Raw genomic sequence first — 19,465 nt, 5'->3', positions numbered from 1 at the left:
AGATGAGAGTTGAGACATCTGCATATTGGATGACAGAGGATTTTTGGCGGGATGTGTATAGTTCATTAGTAAATATATTAAGCAGGAGGGGAACCAAGATGGAACCCTGTGGAACACCAGATGGTACTGGAATAAAGGGAGAGAAGTATAACTGCCATCTGACAGATTGCTGCCTAAAGGAGAGACACCAGTCTAGGAAGGTAGCAGATAGGTTAAGATTAGCCAGTTTGGTAAGCAGTTTAGGGTGAGAGATTGTATCAAAGGCTTTGTATAGGTCCAGAAAGAGACAGGATATGGGCTGGTTGTTTTCACGGGCTTCAGCGATAGCATGGGTAAATGATAGAAGGGTTGTTGTTGTACTATGGTTAGGGCAGAAGCCATGCTGAGTGGCAGTGAGAAGGTTATGCTGGAGGAGATAAGTGAGAATCTGTGAATGAATGTATTTTTTGAGTATCTTCTAAAAAGGGGCTAGGATAGCAATGGGTCTATAGTTAGTGGGGTTGGTTAAGTGTCCTCCTTTATGGAGGGGGGATTGTGAAAAAGGATTGCCAAATGAGAGGGACAGTGACTTCTTGAACTGACCTGTTGATGAGAATGGATACAGGATAGACTATAAATTCAGCAGCTAGCATGAGGAAGGTAGAGGGGAGATTGTCTGTGGAGGAAGAGCAGACTTTCAGTTTCTGAAGAAGAGTTTTAATGCAAGATGTGGCTACAGGTTGAAAGAAGAAGGGGTTACTACTGGGTGGGTTTGGGAGAGGGGGAGTACGTATAGAGTTAGCGCTGGAAGGAGTGAGTTTTTGGACTGTATCAATGAAGTGTTTATTGAGGAGGGTAGCAGTCTCTAGTGAAGATTTGTTTGGGAAAGGGGAGGGGTTCAAAGGACGACCCGGAGAAAGAAGATTGCTTAGAGGTGACCAGAACGTACGTGGGTTGGATTTGCCATTGAGTTGGGCAGAGTTATAGTAGGTTTTTTCTTTACTTTATTTTATCATCGAAAGTCAGGAATTTAAAGATGATCTGTTTGGGTGCCTTGCCAGCTCTGGCAGGTGGCCTGATGGTTCTATGTGCATGATCAATAATAATACTGAAAAGCAGGTAAATGCAAAGCTGCTGGAGGATTATTTTGCAGGTTGCACATTACATCTCTACCTTTTAGTATCATTTATAAGCCCAGCAATGGCAGATTATTCCTGTTTTGGTGATTCTCCAGATCCTGCATTCTAGAATGCACTATGTAGATCATCTCCTGGTGGTCTAGGACAGTGTCTTGCATTGCATGAAAACTGCCCTTTTCAAAAGGAAAAAGCTTGCAGCCTGAGATTTGGACTCTTGTTGAATATAGACAGAGAATTTAATTTGACAGTGTCAAGCAGCACTTGATTGATCTGAATCATGTTGCATATTTGAGTTCCTAAATTGGGCTACACTGTATAATCCTATGGAAAGTCAATAAGCTGCAAAACCTGCCCTTCCAAATTAGTGTGCATTTCTTGCAGTAAAAATGAACACAGGTATAAGAGATAGTCACCTCTGTTCAGGGGAAGAGAGAAAAAGAAGAGAGAGCAATAGAGAGAGTGAGTGAGATAAAAGGCAAAGTTGTAATTATCTCAAGTCCGATATATGAAGCCAACAAATCCTGATGTTAATGGAACACAGAATAGCTCCATCCATTCACACTATTTTTTCAGGATGACATATCACACTATTTGAAACTTTTCCAAACATATTCAGAATGGCAGGAACAAAACTTTTATTGTTGTCAACAGCCCAACATTTTACCCTCTTTATCGGTTCAACTTTCATTATCATTTAGACCCAGTAATTAAAACCAAAAAACAACAAATTCTAAGATGGTGGCATTAGTCTTGTAATCTGATATTATGATTATTTTTTTTAGTTTAGTTGCAGATTTCTTGGTATAAAATACAGGATTATGATTTGGTCTCTGATTGTAACCTCACTATTATGTGTTCAGGACATGGATATCAAAAAATTTACCTCGAGAGAGAAGCTTGAGATGTGAATCTTGGCATCCATATCAACAACACATAATAAAAGGTTATGATTGGAAATGCAACCATAATTTACTGTAGTGCATGAAGATTTATTTGGTCCATGTACTACTACTTACAGAAAAACGTGCAAAGTGTTTAATGGTTTTAAAAGCCCATAGTGCAGCTAGGAATTACTGTCAGACAGCGAGAGAAGTCAGGGAAAGGTTCTGAAAGAGAATCAAGGACATGCTGTAAGAATAGACAGCAGGCAGAAAAGTAGCTGGTTTGAATTCTGCTGCTGTCATTTGCTTGTCAGCACTGTCACTTTTAGAGCAAGGCCTCATCTTAACAACATTTGAGGGTGTGCTTAACAATTTATAAGATTGGGTGTCGTGCTATTAAAGTGCTTAACTGGCTTGCTTTATTCCATATATTAAAGTATAATCATGGTGCTCCATGCACTACAATAAAATTAAATGATGTGACTCACCTCATACATTCAGAGTAAAGAGATGCACTGCAATAAAATTAAATGCTGTGACTCACCTCGTACCCACAGGGTAAACAGATGCACAACAATAAAATTAAATGCCATGACTCACGTCATACCCACAGCGTAAACAGATGCACTACAATAAATTAAATGCTGCGACTCACCTCATACCATCAGGGTAAACAGATGCACTGCAATAAAATTAAATGCTGTGACTCACCTCATATCCTCAGGGTAAACAGATGCACTGCAATAAAATTAAATGCTGTGACTCACCTCATACCTACAGAGTAAACAGATGCAATACAGTAAAACTAAATGTACCCTATTATGCTGCTGCAGACGCAGGTTGTCAAATGCATCTTTGTCGAACTGAAAAGTGTGAAAAGGCAAAATAGTGAAGCGGCTTTTCAGCAAATTCTTTCCCTGGGAAAGAATTTTCTTGGCCACTTTCGCTACTTTGCCGTTTTCGGCACTGTAGTGCCATCTCGAAGTTGGTATATTTAAGTAAGGGGTGTGGGGGGGCACATCCCCCCCCATATCGGGGGGGTGTGGGGGGGCAAAGAACCCCCCCCCACATTATGTAATGTTTTACAGTTTTTGTGGGGTTTTTTTGTTTCGGAAAAGTGATTTTTTTCCCTTGGGGGAAAAAAATTGCTGTTCTGAGGTTTCGACGTTTTGTAAACTTTTGCTGACATGGGTTCAGTTATGTGTCGTTCACTCTTCTGAGCATGCAATATCATAATATAGACCAAAACTAAATGCTGTGACTAACCTCATACCCACAGGATAAACAGATGCACTACAATAAAACTTAATGCTGTGACTCACCTCATACTCACAGCTAAAAAGATGCACTACAATAAATTAAATGCTGTGACTCACCTCATACCCTTAGGGTAAACAGATGCACTACAATAAAATTAAATGCTGTGACTCACCTCATACCCACAGGGTAAACAGATGCACAACAATAAAATTAAACGCCATGACTCATCTCATACCCACAGTGTAAACAGATGCACTACAATAAAATTAAAGGCTGTGACTCACCTCATATCCTCAGGGTAAACAGATGCACTACAATAAAATTAAATGCTGTGACTCACCTCATACCCACAGGATAAACAGATGCACTACAGTAAAACTAAAGGCTCCTTATTATGCTGTTGCAGACACAAGTTGTCAATGCATCTTTGTTGAACTAAAAAGTGTGAAAAGGCAAAATAGCGAAGTGGATTTTCAGCGAATTCTTTCCCTGGGAAAGAATTTGCTTGGCCGCTTTTGCTACTTTGCCATTTTCGGCACTGTAGAGCGATCTTGGAGTTGGTATTTTTAATTAAGGGGTGTGGGGGGCACAGCCCTCCACATCGGAGGTGTGGGTGGGGGCAAACCCCCCCACACACACATTATGTAATGTTTTACAGTTTTTGTTTTTTTTTTTGTTTCGAACAGTGATTTTTTTCCCTTTGAAAAAATTCGCTGTTCTGAGGTTTCGATGTTGCAAACTTTTGCTTACATGGGTTCAGTTATGTGATGTTCGCTCTTCTGAGCATGCAATATCATAATATAGACCAAAACTAAATGCTGTGACTCACCTCATACCCACAGGGTAAACAGATACACTACACTAATACTAAATGTTGTGACTCATCTCATACCCACAGCGTAAAAAGATGCGCTACAATAAATTAAATGCCATGACTCACCTCATACCCTCAGGGTAAACAGATGCACTATAATAAAATTAAATTCTGTGACTCACTTCATACCCTCAGGGTAAACAGATGCACTACAATAAAATTAAATGCTGTGATTCACTTCATACCCTCAGGGTAAACAGATGCACTACAATAAAATTAAATGCCATGACTTACCTCGTACCCACAGGGTAAACAGATGCATGGGGTTGGTAGGGTGGTCTAATGGTTAAGGTGTTTGCCTTACAAGCACAAGGTGCGGGGTTTAAGTCTCACAAGGGATAATTGGTTAGGCTTAAAATGGCTTGCAAGGGCAGTTAGCTTAGTACTAATTTATGAACCTATTGCAATAAAATTAAATGCTGTGACTCACCTCATACCCTCAGGGTAAACAGATGCACTACAATAAAATTAAATGCTGTGACTCACCTCATACCCACAGGGTAAACAGATGCACTACAATAAAATTAAATGATGTGACTCACCTCAGTGACTCACCTCGTATCATCAGGGTAAACAAATGCACTACAATAAAATTATATGCTGTGACTCACCTCATACCCTCAGGATAAACAGATCCACTACAGTATAATTAAATGCTGTGACTCACCTCATACCCGCAGGGTAAACAGATGCACTACGCTGCGACTCACCTCATACCCTTAGGTAAACAGATGCACTACAATAAAATTAAATGCTGTGACTCACCTCATACCCTCAGGGTAAACAGATGCACTACAATAAAATGAATTGCTGTGACTCACCTCATACCCACAGGGTAAACACATGCACTACAATAAAATTAAATGCCATGACTCACCTCGTACTCACAGGGTAAACAGATGCACTACAATAAAATTAAATGCTGTGACTCACCTCATACCCACAGGGTAAACAGATAGATGCTCAACAATAAAATTAAATGCCATGACTCACCTCGTACCCTCAGGGTAAACAGATGCACTACAATAAATTAAATGCTGTGACTCATCTCATACCATCAGGGTAAACTGATGCACTACAATAAAATTAAATGCTGTGACTCACCTTATACCCTTAGAGTAAATAGATGCACTGCAATAAAGTTAAGTGCTGTGGCTGACCTCATACCCTCAGGGTAAATAGAAGCACTACAATAAAATTAAATGCTATGACTCACCTCATACCCACAAGGTAAACAGATACACTACAATAAATCTTAATGTTGTGACTCACTTCATACCATCAGGGTAAACAGATGCACTGCAATAAAATGAAATGCTGTGACTCACCTCATACCCTCAGGGTAAACAGATGCACAACAATAACTTAAATGTAGTGACTCACCTCATACCCTCAGGGTAAACAGATGCATTACAAATAATTAAATGCCATGACTCACCTCATATCCTCAGGGTAAACAGAATAAATCTTTCTATTCCACAGTCTATCCCAATGATTGTTTTTAGTAGAAAGCCATCTGAGGAGGAGTATCTGCATTCCTTTGATTTATCTGACTGCTTCTGTCCTTAGCGCTGTTGGTCTCCAGCTAGTACAGCTGTTTGTGTCTCCAATTTTAAAATCACTTTGGCACTCTCTGACCCAAGTGACTCCAAATTCTTCCAGCAATATCCCTCCACAGTAATGTAAACTGCATTTTTGTAAATGTTTCTAAAAGGACTTGTTTTTTATTGCATTCTGGCTTACCTTGGATTATTGAATTCTGGATCACTTTGGACTAAAAAGAATTGCAAATTCTTGCAAACTTCTAGTCTGTTCTATCTGATTACGTTTTTTTTTCTGCTCTTACTCTCTAGCAAATGTATTAGAATCTTTCCACCGGCGTCTGCTCTAGATTTTGGTTGTTGTACCTGGTCGTATCCCTTATAAACAGCCCACTTACTGGCTAGTGTAGTTACCTGTTAAAACAGTTTTGTTTGTGAAAAGAATGGGAACATTGCCTAGTGTCTGTTGCATTTGTTAACCTTCAAGATGTTGATTCTAAAAGTGATTAAATCTCACACTACAGACTGTGTTTTGGGGAGTGGAGAGTGGAAACTGACTGAGGCAGACATTCTATCTGTCCTTCTAAAATCTGGAAACCTCCATCTCAGTATTCCCAAACTTGAATGCCAAGGCAAATATATTGTTAGCTGCTTTAAATTCTCCTGTTAAAGTTTGTAAAGCACAAATACACAACACTGCAATATGGTGCAATATTTACACTGGCCTAACACTACATACAGTCCTGCTCTTTCATACTCTGTTAATCAGTTGCATTATATACCCATTTTAACAATTAAATAATTCTAATTATTTTAATTTTTCTCTCGTCCAGTGTGCTGAGCACATGGTTGCCCTGAAGATTCCTGCTGACAAATTGTTAGGAAATTCTCATTGCTAAAACAACTTCCACTGAATTTCAGTCACCATTTCTAAAAGCAGTCAAAAAAATCACCTTCAGTTATGCTGATGTATTCAGTACCCAAATGTAACTACTAAAATACCTTTAGAGTTATAGGTTCTTTTTTCCTCATTTTTGCCAAGAATGGTCTGTACTGTAGAGTAAAACTGCTGGAAGCCCCCATTTCAGACCCTCTATTGCTTTGTTTTAATCTAATTTAACACATTAGCATATTTAGCAACAGGTCCCTGGTGAAAGCAATTTCCTCAGCCACTAATTTCTGCTGAGACTCAACATCATGCACACTATAATTCAAGGTCCTTAACCAAGTGAAGGAACCTTTTTGCTTTTACTTGGTCAAACATTCTCCAAATAAAGACAGAGTTGTACCTTATTATATATTTCCCTGATATATTCTTCACACCAAATTTTAGACATAAATAATCTTACCTTTATGTAAATCCGTAAGATATATTTTTTTTACTTCTTTTTTTTTTTCTCTTCTGCCTGATTCCCCCACTGAGGATTGGCTTACTCTGCTCGCCGTCGCTACACTCAGGGTCACTTGCTCCCCTACCGAGCAATCAATCCTACCCACCCCTCTCATCTCTACATGTAAACTCTCCTATTTCACCTACCATCCATACCTACCCAATAAAATGACTTAATTTTACACAAGTAGCATCCACTTCCTCAACTAACACTCCCCAATTCTTATTCACCATTCTACTCATCCAGCAATAAACCTTAACTTTAAACTAATACAATATCTCCTTCTCCCCAGTATAATATGCTAATCCTAAACATTCTTCCATCATTTTTCCTGATTGCACTCAGACACCTGTCTGCACCACAGTACCTACCTTGAAGTACTTGGATATATTACTCTGACTCATTTAACCACCAAACTACTTTCAAACATAGTAATATCTTCATGACACCCCATGATTTTTAGCTCTGCCTACATCCACATGTTCAAAAGCAAACATGTCTAGCCCAATAACGATTCTAATCACAAAAGTCATACTGTCAAAACCCCAGTATAAGTGGCTATACAAAGAAAACAACCTCACCTATTAAAACTCTCAGGTGACATGCATTCCAACCAAGGACCCCATTCAAAAGTGCCTTCCCTTTCATAATCTCTCCCTTACTCATCATATTCAAAAGGGCTTAGCCTATTTAATATCAGCCTCAGAAGTATCTGTAGCAGACTGTCAGAGGTACATGCCTGGATATCCCAGTACCTACTTAACACAATCATGGCCAGAGAAGCATGCCCAAAGGAGGAATTTTGTGATGAAGAAGTGGTTTCCTTAGGCTATAACATCTTTAGACTAAATAGAAAAAGAAAAAAAGGACGTGGGGTTGCTATCATATATTAACAACCACTAAACCTATAACGTTTTCCAGCTATCACCCCCCCCCCCCACACACACACACACACACACACACATACACACACACACACAAACCTAAAGGAATGGCTGAAATCCTGATGGCTACTCTGAAAATAAATAAATAATTATAAAAGCATAACTATTGTAGGAGTATATATCCCACCCAGAAATAAAATGGACACAACTGAGAAACTCCTCTCCTGGGTTTCTTCATAAAAAAAAAACCATCATAATGGGAGATTTTAATATTGATTGACAAATTGTAAGAAATATATCATCCGACAAAAACATTAACCACTATGGATTGATTCATCTTATAGATACCCAACAAGATAAAACAAAAACAGTAACAGCTAAAGCACCCTGGACTAGGTACTCACAAACCTTCCAGAAAAATGACTTCCACCAGCTCCTTACTAGACAGTCTAAGTGACCACCTACCCACCTTTATTGTAAGGGAGTATCTATCCACTCCAAAATATACTACATCAGTCAATCACAACACAACTAACTTTTATAAAGACACCTTTACCAGTACCTTAAAATAAATTAACTGGGAACTACTAAAACCAATTCCACTAGATGAAGCTGTATCCTTCTTCAATAGCACTTTCCTAGATATACTCAACAACCATGCCCTGGTTAGAAACATAAGAGTTAAATTCAACCCAGCTCCTTAATTAACAAAACAAACAAAGACACTGATGACAAAAGATAGACTAAGCTTTGAGTCACTGGAAACAAACTAAAACTGAAACCAATCTCTAGATTTTTATACAGTTTAAAAACCTGGCAAAAAAATAAGATCAAATAAGATAAAAGAGCTTAGTACATTAGTCAATGAAATACATGTCATAAAAACCTTAAAATATTCTGGTCATCAGTAAACAATCTCATCAACCCTGGAAGGACAACCCAACCAACTTCCACAGCAACCAACATCACAGAAAGTATAGCTAGCCAAATCAATACTTCATTAAAACAAGTGTATCTCTTTTAAAAGACACAACAACTCTATCCCTATACAAGAGTCTGGTTAACAACCAAATATATCAATCAAACCAAACAACTTTTTCTCAAACTTAAACCTACCACTCTGGCCTCAGATAAACTTTCTCCTGAATATATTAAACTAACAGCAGTTGCAGTAGCCTATCCAGTAAACATTCTAATTAACCACTCCGTCAAAGAGAGCCATGTTCCTCTACCCTGGAAGAAATCCTATATTTTGGCACTTCACAAAGGTGAGTACACTATGGACTACAACAATTATCTTCCATTGCTGTCCTGTCATCCTAACCAAAATCATTGAAAAATGCATCACCAACTACTAAAATCTATACTTGGAAAATAATCTACTCTCCTATCCAACATGGCTTCCACCCACATCACAGTACTAACACTGCACTCCTCAATATCTGTACTCAAATTAAGCAGTACTGTAATTCCAACAAACTAGTATCAGCAACATCCCTTGACCTGTCCAAAGCCTTTCATATGGTGTACCATCCTAATCTTCTTAACAGATTCTTCTACCTAGGACTAGACAGTCCACCCCTGCCATGGTTCTCCGGTTACTTATCTGACACGCACCAGGCAGACAAATGGATCACCGACATCTCCTCCTTCCTTCCTATTTCTGTAGGGGTTGCACAAGGCTCCATTCCAGGACAACTCTAATTTAATATTTTCATTAATGACCTACACAAATCTACCAAAAATGCCTCTGCCATGCAGTATGCAAATGATTCACTAATCATCTGTTCATCTAAAACTATTGAAAAATTACAGCAGCTAAAACAGGAATCCCTCCTCTTTGTAGAGGCTTATCTCCATAAATCCCAACTTTATTTGACATCCTCTCCCCCAAACAAATCGGTCTTTTTACTTACAAAACATTACAAAAGAACAAACTCAACTTCACCATAATCTTTTCCAATAATACCATGACTGAAGCTGTTTCACAGTCCAAGGTATTAGGACTACTACTTGATGAAAATATGAAATTTGACCTCCATGTGAAAGAAACAGTCAAAATTGCATCAAAGAATTGGTCTCCACTACAGAATTAACCCACTTTTAACTGTAAGAACAAAATATCGTATAGTCACAGCATACTTACTTCCAACCCTTCTGTATGGGCCCCCATACTTATCAGTCTACAAACCACAAAACTGAACCTACTAGAACAGTGCTATAACAAAATAGCAAAATCCGTATCAAGCCTATCATACAGGTCACACCACTGCTTAGCCCTATAAAAGTTGCTTTAGTTAGAAGTCCCTCAGTGCTTATCTTAGTATCAACTGAGTATGACGTACTCTTTTCCACAACACTGAACAATACCCAAGCTTGGCCAATATTCTTCAGTATATTCCAAATAGAACCCTATGTTCAAGTGATAAAGACTTAAGTATGATTAAATAAACTCAGGAAACAGTCTGTTATCATGTCATGTCTCAAAAATGTGGAATGCCATTCCATTCCCTATAAGAGTAGACCCTTAACCCAAATCCTTTAAAAAAGTCCTAAAATGCATCTCATGGATAATTGGACTTACTCTTGATCCACCCCGGGCTAAAATACTATTTCTTCTCACTTAATCCTATGCTAACTACTCCACAGTATTCCCTTTCTTTTAACCCCAGCCAATATTCAATGCTTTCTCTCTCATTACTACATCATCTCCTCTGGCTATGTTATAGCCATGTTCATACCTCTCTTGTTCTGCTTGTGATCTATAATCTATCTCAATTCATTATGTAAGATCTATTCATATTGTTATTGTTAGAGGTTTGCTTAATGGATGCTGCTCATATGTATTTATAAACTGTTGAATTTTCTGCTTATTTTCTGCTGTGCAACTGTTTGAAAATTGTATTGTTAAATCTTATTTATTGTTTTTCAAAAATTCATATGAAGGTTTTCTCTTTGGGCCTCCACTGAAAAAGGGTCCTACCTAGTAGGATCATTCCAGGAAACGAATATAAACAATCAAATAAATAAATAATCAAACTGTTCCTTTACCTTTGCAACACATTTTATCGAATTCTTTTGGCAACATAGCTGCCATGCTAAATACTTATGTCATCATGGTATGGTTATTTCTAGGCACCATAAAAGTGAAGTTTCAATACATTTTAAAGACATGAATGATATCATTCATTGATAATTATTCGGTACTTATACAAATATAGCCAACTTTGCTCTGTGGTTGCAGTACTGAAAGCAGGATTTGTTATGACATCACATAAATATTTTTAAACGTACCGTTAACCATTTTCCAGATGTACATTTCCACTTCTTCAGAACCATCTTTCTCAACTGCCATTATCCTTATATTCTCTTTAAGGAGCCGACTGATTGGAGGTTTATACATATAAATCAGGATATTTCTTGGGCTATTCAAGCACTTTACCTGGATGTTTTCTTCTATGGGCTTCACTTCAGTTTCTGTGAAGTAAACAATACTGAAATTGAAATGGATGGAATTGTATTAGTCCTCTCAAATTATCAATGGTATAATTCCAGCTATTCTCACTAGCGGCAATATATAATTATTAACCATGGGTTAGGTAAGGCAAATCTAACATCAAAGACGATTGTTTAATTCAAGCATCAAAAGGAAATTGGTTTGGCTTAAAATGGCTGGCAAGGCCAGCTAGTCTAGTACTTACCTATGAATCTATGAACCAAAAGAGTAAACATATGGCTATATTTAATCCAAGCAGAATGGGCTTTCTATGCATTTAAATATGCGGCCCTGGTCCTCACAGATTCAGAGCTAGAAAGCATCCCTTACTAACTTCTAACATGTCTGTTGCTTTTTCCTTTTCTCAGTGAAACAAACATTATCTGTGAGGCACTGTGTGCAATGACTTTAGATCATTTGACATGAGAATGGAGAGTAAGTTGTGCTTCTTGTGTTTTGGCAATTACATTTTACACAACTGGGATTAACAAAGCCATATGAATCTATCTGTTGTTTTGAAGGCTGCCCAGGATGGGAACTTTTGGCTTATTTTATTTATTTTATTTAAAATGTATTTATCAGGGTAGAGCACTGATTGCAAGTGATCAATTTCAGTCTCAGCCTGGGAATTACACTTATTTTATTTATTTATTTATTTGACATTTGTTGACCGGGTTTGTCCAACTGAGTGATAGCCCTTTTCAGAGGAGGTCAGGGAGAAAAACTCCACAATTAAGTAAGACATACACAATAGCAAACTAGATACACAATAATACTAGAAATTAGAAAAGGTAGTGACAGGTAGCTGATAAAAATTACACAGATTAATTACATTCCAAAATCAACATCATTCAGACTTCACAATCGCTTTAGGAGGTAAGTATATTGGTTACAACAGCAGGTCTCAAGTATAATCACTGTTTTCAATAATTAGCAGTCATTTGGGAAGAGTATTAATCATAATTAAATATGTTTGTCTATGTGCAATTTTTGAGTAAAAAATGGGCGAAAGAAAAAGGAGTAGAGGTAGGTTTTTCGAGGAAGGTGATTACTTAGACAGATCCATGAATTGTTCAGAAAGGTTTTAGTAGCAATTTTGAATTGATGTTGGTGATTTATGTTGCGAATATCCAGTGGAAGCTTATTCCATGATAGGGCTGGGGAGTAGCTGTAAAGGTTTTGTTTATTTTAGTTTTGTGCATGTAGGCTGAAAGAAGGTTTTGTTCTGAGCTTCAGAGGGACTGTAAAGGGGTGTAGGGGGAGAACAGAGAGGTAATGCTGGGACAGAAGGAGAGCAGATACAAATGGAGTGAACTATTGAAGCTGGGAGAGAAGTACTTGGTGAGGAAGCTCTAGTCAGTTTAACTTTTTAAGAGCTAAACAGTGGTGTGAGTGGTAGGACTGGTCAGTGGCAAATTTAGCTACTTTGTTATAGATAGATTCTAGTTTTGTTAGGAGAGTGATTTGAAGGTTGGTGAGGATTTGTAATCCATAGAGTAGGCTGGGGAGTAGGTAGACTTGGGACAAGGCAATTTTGGATATATTGTTTAAGAATTTTTTGTTCCTGTAAAGGAGTCTGAGCTTTTGATGGGTTTTATTAATGTTGTTGTGGACATGCAGCTCAAATTTAAGATAGTCATTAATGATGACCCTTAGTAGCTTGGTATGAGATTCCACAGTGCTAGGTATGTTATTGTAGGATGAGATTGAAAAGGAGGATTTAAGATGAGTCATAGATTTTGGGATAAAAAGGAAGAGTTTAGTCTTTTTAGAGTTTAGTATTAGCTGGTTATTGGTAAGCCAGTTTTCAATAGCTAAGAAAGAATTCGGAGTCATATCATTTAAGTCATCGAGGGAGTCTACTATGGTAATAACTCTAGAGTCATCTGCATATTGAATGAGTGGTGATTGTGGGCAGGAGGTAGACAAAAGATCTCTAAAGATATTAAACAGTAATAGGCCAAGGATAGATCCTTGGAGAACACACATTTTTACAGGTAGTGCAGAAGAGGCTGCAGAAAGTCATGTAACAGATTGTAGATTGTCACTGAGGTAATTAGAAAACCAGGACATGGTGGAGATGGATAGGTTAAGTTCAGAGAATTTGTTTAAAACAAGGGGGTGGGAAACTATGTCAAAAGCCTTAGAGAGCTCAAGAAATAGGCATGAGCCCAGTTTGTTTTTGTCTCTAGCTTGGGATATAGTGTTAATGAAAGAAATGAGGGTAGTGGAGGTACTATGTTTAGGGTGAAAGCCATGTTGAGTAAGGGTAATTAGGTTCTCTTGAAGGAGGAAGTGAAGGATTTGTCTGTGTATGCATTTCTCCAGGATTTTGGAAAGAGGGGGTAGGATAGCAACTGGCCTGAAGTTAAAAAGTTCAGAAGAGTTACCTCTCTTTGGTTGGGTAAAGTGTACAATTGTTTCCAGATTGCAGGTACTTTAGATTCAGTAATGGAATGGTTAATGAGAATGGGGTTGGTGTGGGTAAGTGAGCTAGCAGCATTTTGGAGAAAGACAGAGGGTAGACCATCAATGGAGGGGGAGCAGGTTTTAAGCTTTAGTAGCAAGGTTTTGATGTAGTTAGCCGATACAGTTTTGAGAGAAAAGGTGAGAGAGGTTTTGATGGGTGTAGGAGGGTTGGAAGGGTGGCTGGAATTTGGGTAAGGAGTTGGTTTAGATAGTTATTTTGCTAATAGTGTCAATGAAAGAGGAGTCAGACATGCTAACTGTTTCTAATGGGGAGTTATTGGGACAAGGTTGAGGGGATGAAGGGTTGCCAGGGTGAAGAATATGGTTAATGGCATGCCAGAACTTTTTTAGGTTGGCTAAGTGAGTGGTTGCGGGGTTGTTATAGAAGTTCCTTTTGTCTTTATAGATGGATTTTTTTAGTGAGGTTGCAAAGTTCTTTATATCGTTGAAAGTGGGAGGGAAGTTTGGTATTGGAACAAAGCTTCCGAGTTTTGTTCTGTTTTTGCATTAAGGAGCAGGTGGTCTGTGTTAGTCAAGGAGATATGATTGATTTTATCCTAACAGTTCTTACTGGGGTGAGAGAGTCAAGTATGTTGAGGAATATAGTGTTGAATTCAGTTACTGCATCATTGCGGGGTAGCTCCCTAAGAAAGGTCCAGTTAATAGCTGAGAGATGGTTGTTTAGCATAATGCGCTGAAAGTTGGTTAGTTTGTGGCAAGCTATTAACTTATGAGGTCTACTATAATGAGATGAGGATCTAAGGACTTTGACTGGGCAGTGATCGCTGGGAGCATTAGGCAGTGTTTCAGAGAAGTGATATTTAAGAGGGTGAGAGACTAGCATCCAGTCAAGAAGACAGGCATGATTAGTAGATTCAATAGTAAACATAGGAGTGCACCATGCAAATTAATACAGGAGGCTGGAGTATAGGAGGATAGGGACAGCCAACTAATGTTGACATCTCCCAAGACTATTGTTTCATTAGGTACATAATGAGAGAGCCAGGACAGAATACTTTCAAGTATAGTGATGTTGTCATCAGGGGGTATGTAGATCTCGGCTATGGTAATTATGTTATGGGTGTTAATTTTACAGTTGGCGATAAGCAGTTCAGCTGGGGAGGCAGAAGGAGTTGGAATAGATAGTGGGGCCACAGAGAGGTAGTTGGAGAACATGACAGCCACTCCACTACCTCTCCTATGGGTACTGTTGAGTTGTAAGATGATGTATCCAGGGGGTAGAAAGTCTTTGTCAGGAATATGGGGTTTCAGCCAGGTTTCACAGAGAGCTATGATGTCAGGAGAGTGATAGGATGTCCAGGCATGGAATTCACTGGTTTTGTTAACTATGCTTCTGTTTTGTAGGGATGATAGGATGAGCAGGGGTAGAGTAACAGGTTAAAGGGTTGGAAGAGGAGTAGTGGTTACAGTGAGTAAAGTATAAAGGAAATGAGATCAGGGATGGGTGGGAAGAGGGAAGGGGAGTGGAGTGAGCCCAAGCAAAGTGAAGGGGAATGGAGTGGGATGGCCCTGTTCCCTAGCTCAGCACTGTAAGAAGAAAAACAATCAGGAAAGTAAATTGTATTACAAAATAGACCAGGAATGATGGAGGAGAGGATAGAGAAAGAGTATATAGTTTTTTTGCAGGCAAGAGATAATAGAGTAAGTAATGTAGGTGGGGAGCGGAGAGATAGATCTTTGAATGTCTGCAGTGCTCAATACAGATTTAATGACATATCACAAGAATATAATGAAAATACACATTTATAAATTGCCATTATCAGCTAACAAAGGTGCAAAGAGTATCTAGAATTGTAATATACATTATTTACAACAGACCAAGACAAATTTCATGTACAAAGTGAAGTGTCTGCATGATAATTAGAACTGCATGTTGTCTAGGTGAGAATGAAAGAGTTGAGTGGAGTGAAAGCTGCTGGAGTTTGTGAGTAGCTAAATGAGAAGTTATGTTAAGCAAAAGGTTATGTGAGTGAGAATGGTAGATTGGTGTGATACAATCTGCCATACAAGGGACAGTAAGAGTGCTACTATTAAGAAAAAGAGAAAGTGATATAGCTCAGGTTAAGTGATAAGTGACAGGCAATGATATTTGGCTAAGAGGATGTTGGCATTTAGGTGAGTCCTAGATTTTGAGCAAGATGACACGTATTTTATTTGTGGGTAATACTTTCCCAGAGTTTTGGACCTATTATAGAGTAGTAATGACCTACCTGTATAATGGAGTTTAGATTTTGGAGCTGCAGTGAGGGGACAGTTATTGGCCTAATGAAGGAAGACTGCAGGGAAGTTATAACTTCTTTTTTTCTGGAGGCATTGCCCTTACTTATGAGATGAGCCATAATGCCCTTCTTATCACTATGGAGACATGGTGGTCAAAGGTAAGGTTACTGTCAACCTGTGTGCCGAGGTCTCTCACCACTGAGTGCATACTTAAGGTGTTGCTATTGATGTGGTAGTTAGCAGGAACATCTTCCTTACTGAAAGGGATGATAATATGTTTTTTGCATTGAGTTTAAGACCATGACTTTGGCACCAATCATCTGTTTGTGTAAGACCCTCTTGTAGGATGTTGACATCATTTGGAGATTCTATGACCATTCCCAGTTTGCAGTCATCAGCAAAGTTTGTCAGCCACAGACCAACCCCTATAACCCTGTGCTTGTTGGGGATATTCATCCTAGCCTTTTCTCAAAAGGTATTTCAATGGTGGGTTCATAAGCAGTCATTCCCCCTCTGGATAGGTAAGCTGTTGAATTGCTGGTCACTCACACAACCTGGACTGACTCATCTGACACCCAAGCAAGCAATAAGGGTTTGTCCCCCTCCATTGTGGAGACACCATTCATTGCTTATTTTCACACAGGATTTATAGCCTGGCTCATTTCTAAATCTAGGTCGCGTCTTTTTTATAACATAGCAGAAACATACATATTCTGTATTCAAATATCAATTAAAAATATCTCTTAAGACTCTGAATGGTCCACTGTTCAGAAACTATACCCTTAATCAACTAAAGCTAGTTATTATAACAGCCCAACTTTCTTTCTTGTATAAGTCACCAACATAACTTCAGTATTGGAACTATCTTTATTTTGTCACAGTCATCTTCTAAAATGAACATAATTTATATTTTGTTTCTCGCACACCTTGCCATCACATTTGCTCTTTTCTGAAAGTTACAGTTGTGTGAAACATTCATCATAACAATAGATTTTCAAGAGAGAGAATTTACTCCAGTAAATCATAACATTTGGCTTTAGCTGAACTCTTCCCATGTAAAATCTAGTTTTGGTTCTGTACCAGCATACATAGTGACATGCCGGAACATGTGAGGATCCCACATTGGAAATGTAATACAGAAACAGTTCTGTCAGCTCTACATGGATACAAACTTCATCAGAGAAACTTGTTTGTGATGCACCAAATACAGAGGATTATAACTCTAGTCATGATTAGGTTGTTATGTATTTGGGCCTAGAATGTCAAGAAATTCACCTGAAGAATGAAGCTTGAGGGGTGGAGACTGACTGGCATGCATACAGAAAGCACATAGTAACTTGGATTATGAATGGGAGAGACCTGATCATAATTATTTGTAGCACATGGAGCTTTATCTGATTCTACTGAAGTTAGAGAAAAATGTTTGTTAGTGGTAAGTGTGTTATAGATTTGAAGGCTGTAACTCCCACTTACTACAACCACCACAGAAGGAGAGTAAGCTGTTAAACACTTTAGTCAGACATTTTCAAAAGATAAAAGTCCAAATGAAGTGTGTAGCAGCTTTCCAACACTCTTCTGTGGTGGCAGCAAACTGCTGTTAATTCTCTGGCATGAGACTAGCGATTAATAAAAGCTTGATGAGAATCTTTCTGACAATATAAAGGTGTTTAACAAGCTGTCTTTTTATCGATTTCAAAGCATAATAATGGTGCTCCACACAATACATATAACATTTGTATATCGTAACAACTGTGAGCAGTATAAGAACTATATATAAACAACAAAATGTGATACACAAGCAACATACCACTTAGAAAACTAGTCAGAACTATAAAGATGGGGATAGTGGGAAGATAACTTTACTGTTATGATGACCTAGCCGTCAAAGATCTCCTGCCAAGCAACCATTGGGTGATGAACAGTTACGTATACATGAGAACAGCTGATTCATTCATAAGATTGTGGACTCATGGGTCCACTGTCTGAGGCTTAACCCTGACTCCTAGTCAGTCACAGTTTGAGGGTTTCCTGCAGGTATTCTAGCTCCCTCTTATTTCCTGGAAACATATTGTTTAACTGACTTCTCTAAAAACTGTCCATATCTATGAAATTTACTTCTGTCCTTGTGGCTTGGGTCATGGCTGAAAAGGGTTAAAGAACCATTTAACTTAGCAAGTTAATAAACAAATACATTTAATTAACTTTAAAATAATCCTTGTAGCACAGCTATACCAAAAACTGTCTCACCACTATACTAGGCTTCTAGTTTTCATTGTCTCATTAATCAGTCTAAGCACTGTAATCCACCATGCTGCTTGAAGCAAGTCCTGAGTATAGACATTTATGAAGTAGTTCTTATGGAGTAAGCCTGATTAAGACCATAAGAAAGTTTTATTGTACTTATCATATAAAAGGCAATACAACATACCAACCACTTTAATCAAATTTACTTAATAAAAGGCAAGTCATATTTCGTTTGTGTAAATGAGACAAAAAGTTTATCAGACTTTTGAAAAAAAATGAGCCCTTCTACTATATATTCATTGGTATCAGTGAAGGTGTAAGTATGCAGTAAATGTTCTTCAGGACTTTGGTATTTAATTTAAAACAGCGGCAGTAGAACTCAGTAGCTGAAGGAGTCGGTATACATTATATTTAGCACAGAAAGAAGGGTTAGTTTTCAGTGGTAGCCTCTCATTATGTAACATCCTAGTACATTGGAACCTGGAGTTCATAAATTAATTTTCTATAGGTAACTGTCACTAAGAAAAGGAATTACACGAAAGTCCAAACAATTATATATATATATATACCACCTCCTTTGTTGTTCCAGCCTGAAGAAGGAAGAAGTCTCCCAAAAGAAGTGAATCGTTGCTGGTGTACACTTAGAAATTACTTGGATAATGGTTTCCTATGGGAACAGCAATCGACACTGAGTGTTGATCTTTTTTCCAGCAGGCAAATGAAGCTTGAGGAATTTCAAATCAGCCTTTTGATTGTGAGACAAGCTTATTGAAAGGGAGGCAACCTTAGTTTTTGAGAATAAAGTTAAAATCCCTTGATGAGACACGTCTTTTTGATAGTCTTAAATGCAAATGTAGTTTAAGGAAGTTTTTAATTGAAGTATTAGCTGTTGCCTGACAGAATGTAGGAATATGGTGTGATACTGCAGGAATGTGCTCATTGACTGTAGAGTATGCTAGGGACCTGGCCTGTTTTAGCAACAGTCATCGCAGACAAGTTGAAGCTGTCAACAATAGCCATCTGTTGAGAAGCTAAACAATAGAGATACCACCAAATTATTGTTGGG

The 19,465-nt window shown here is 38.2% G+C and overlaps 1 protein-coding gene across 1 annotated transcript in view; it reads right to left on the bottom strand.

The window, feature by feature from the left end:
• CHRDL2 (chordin like 2) overlaps nucleotides 1-19,465 on the bottom strand; it is a 714,636-nt gene that overhangs the window by 67,167 nt on the left and 628,004 nt on the right. The window contains exon 9 of the mRNA XM_044072677.1: nucleotides 11,244-11,426. Within this exon, the coding sequence (XP_043928612.1) occupies nucleotides 11,244-11,426 (183 nt within the window). The remainder of the gene's footprint in view (nucleotides 1-11,243; nucleotides 11,427-19,465) is intronic.

This window comes from Protopterus annectens, chromosome 5.part0 (assembly GCF_019279795.1).
Source record: "Protopterus annectens isolate FY-2018-M chromosome 5.part0, PAN1.0, whole genome shotgun sequence".
Taxonomy (NCBI): domain Eukaryota; kingdom Metazoa; phylum Chordata; order Ceratodontiformes; family Protopteridae; genus Protopterus; species Protopterus annectens.
The sequence above is the reverse complement of the archived record's forward strand: the minus strand, read 5'-3'. Positions and strand labels throughout refer to the sequence as shown.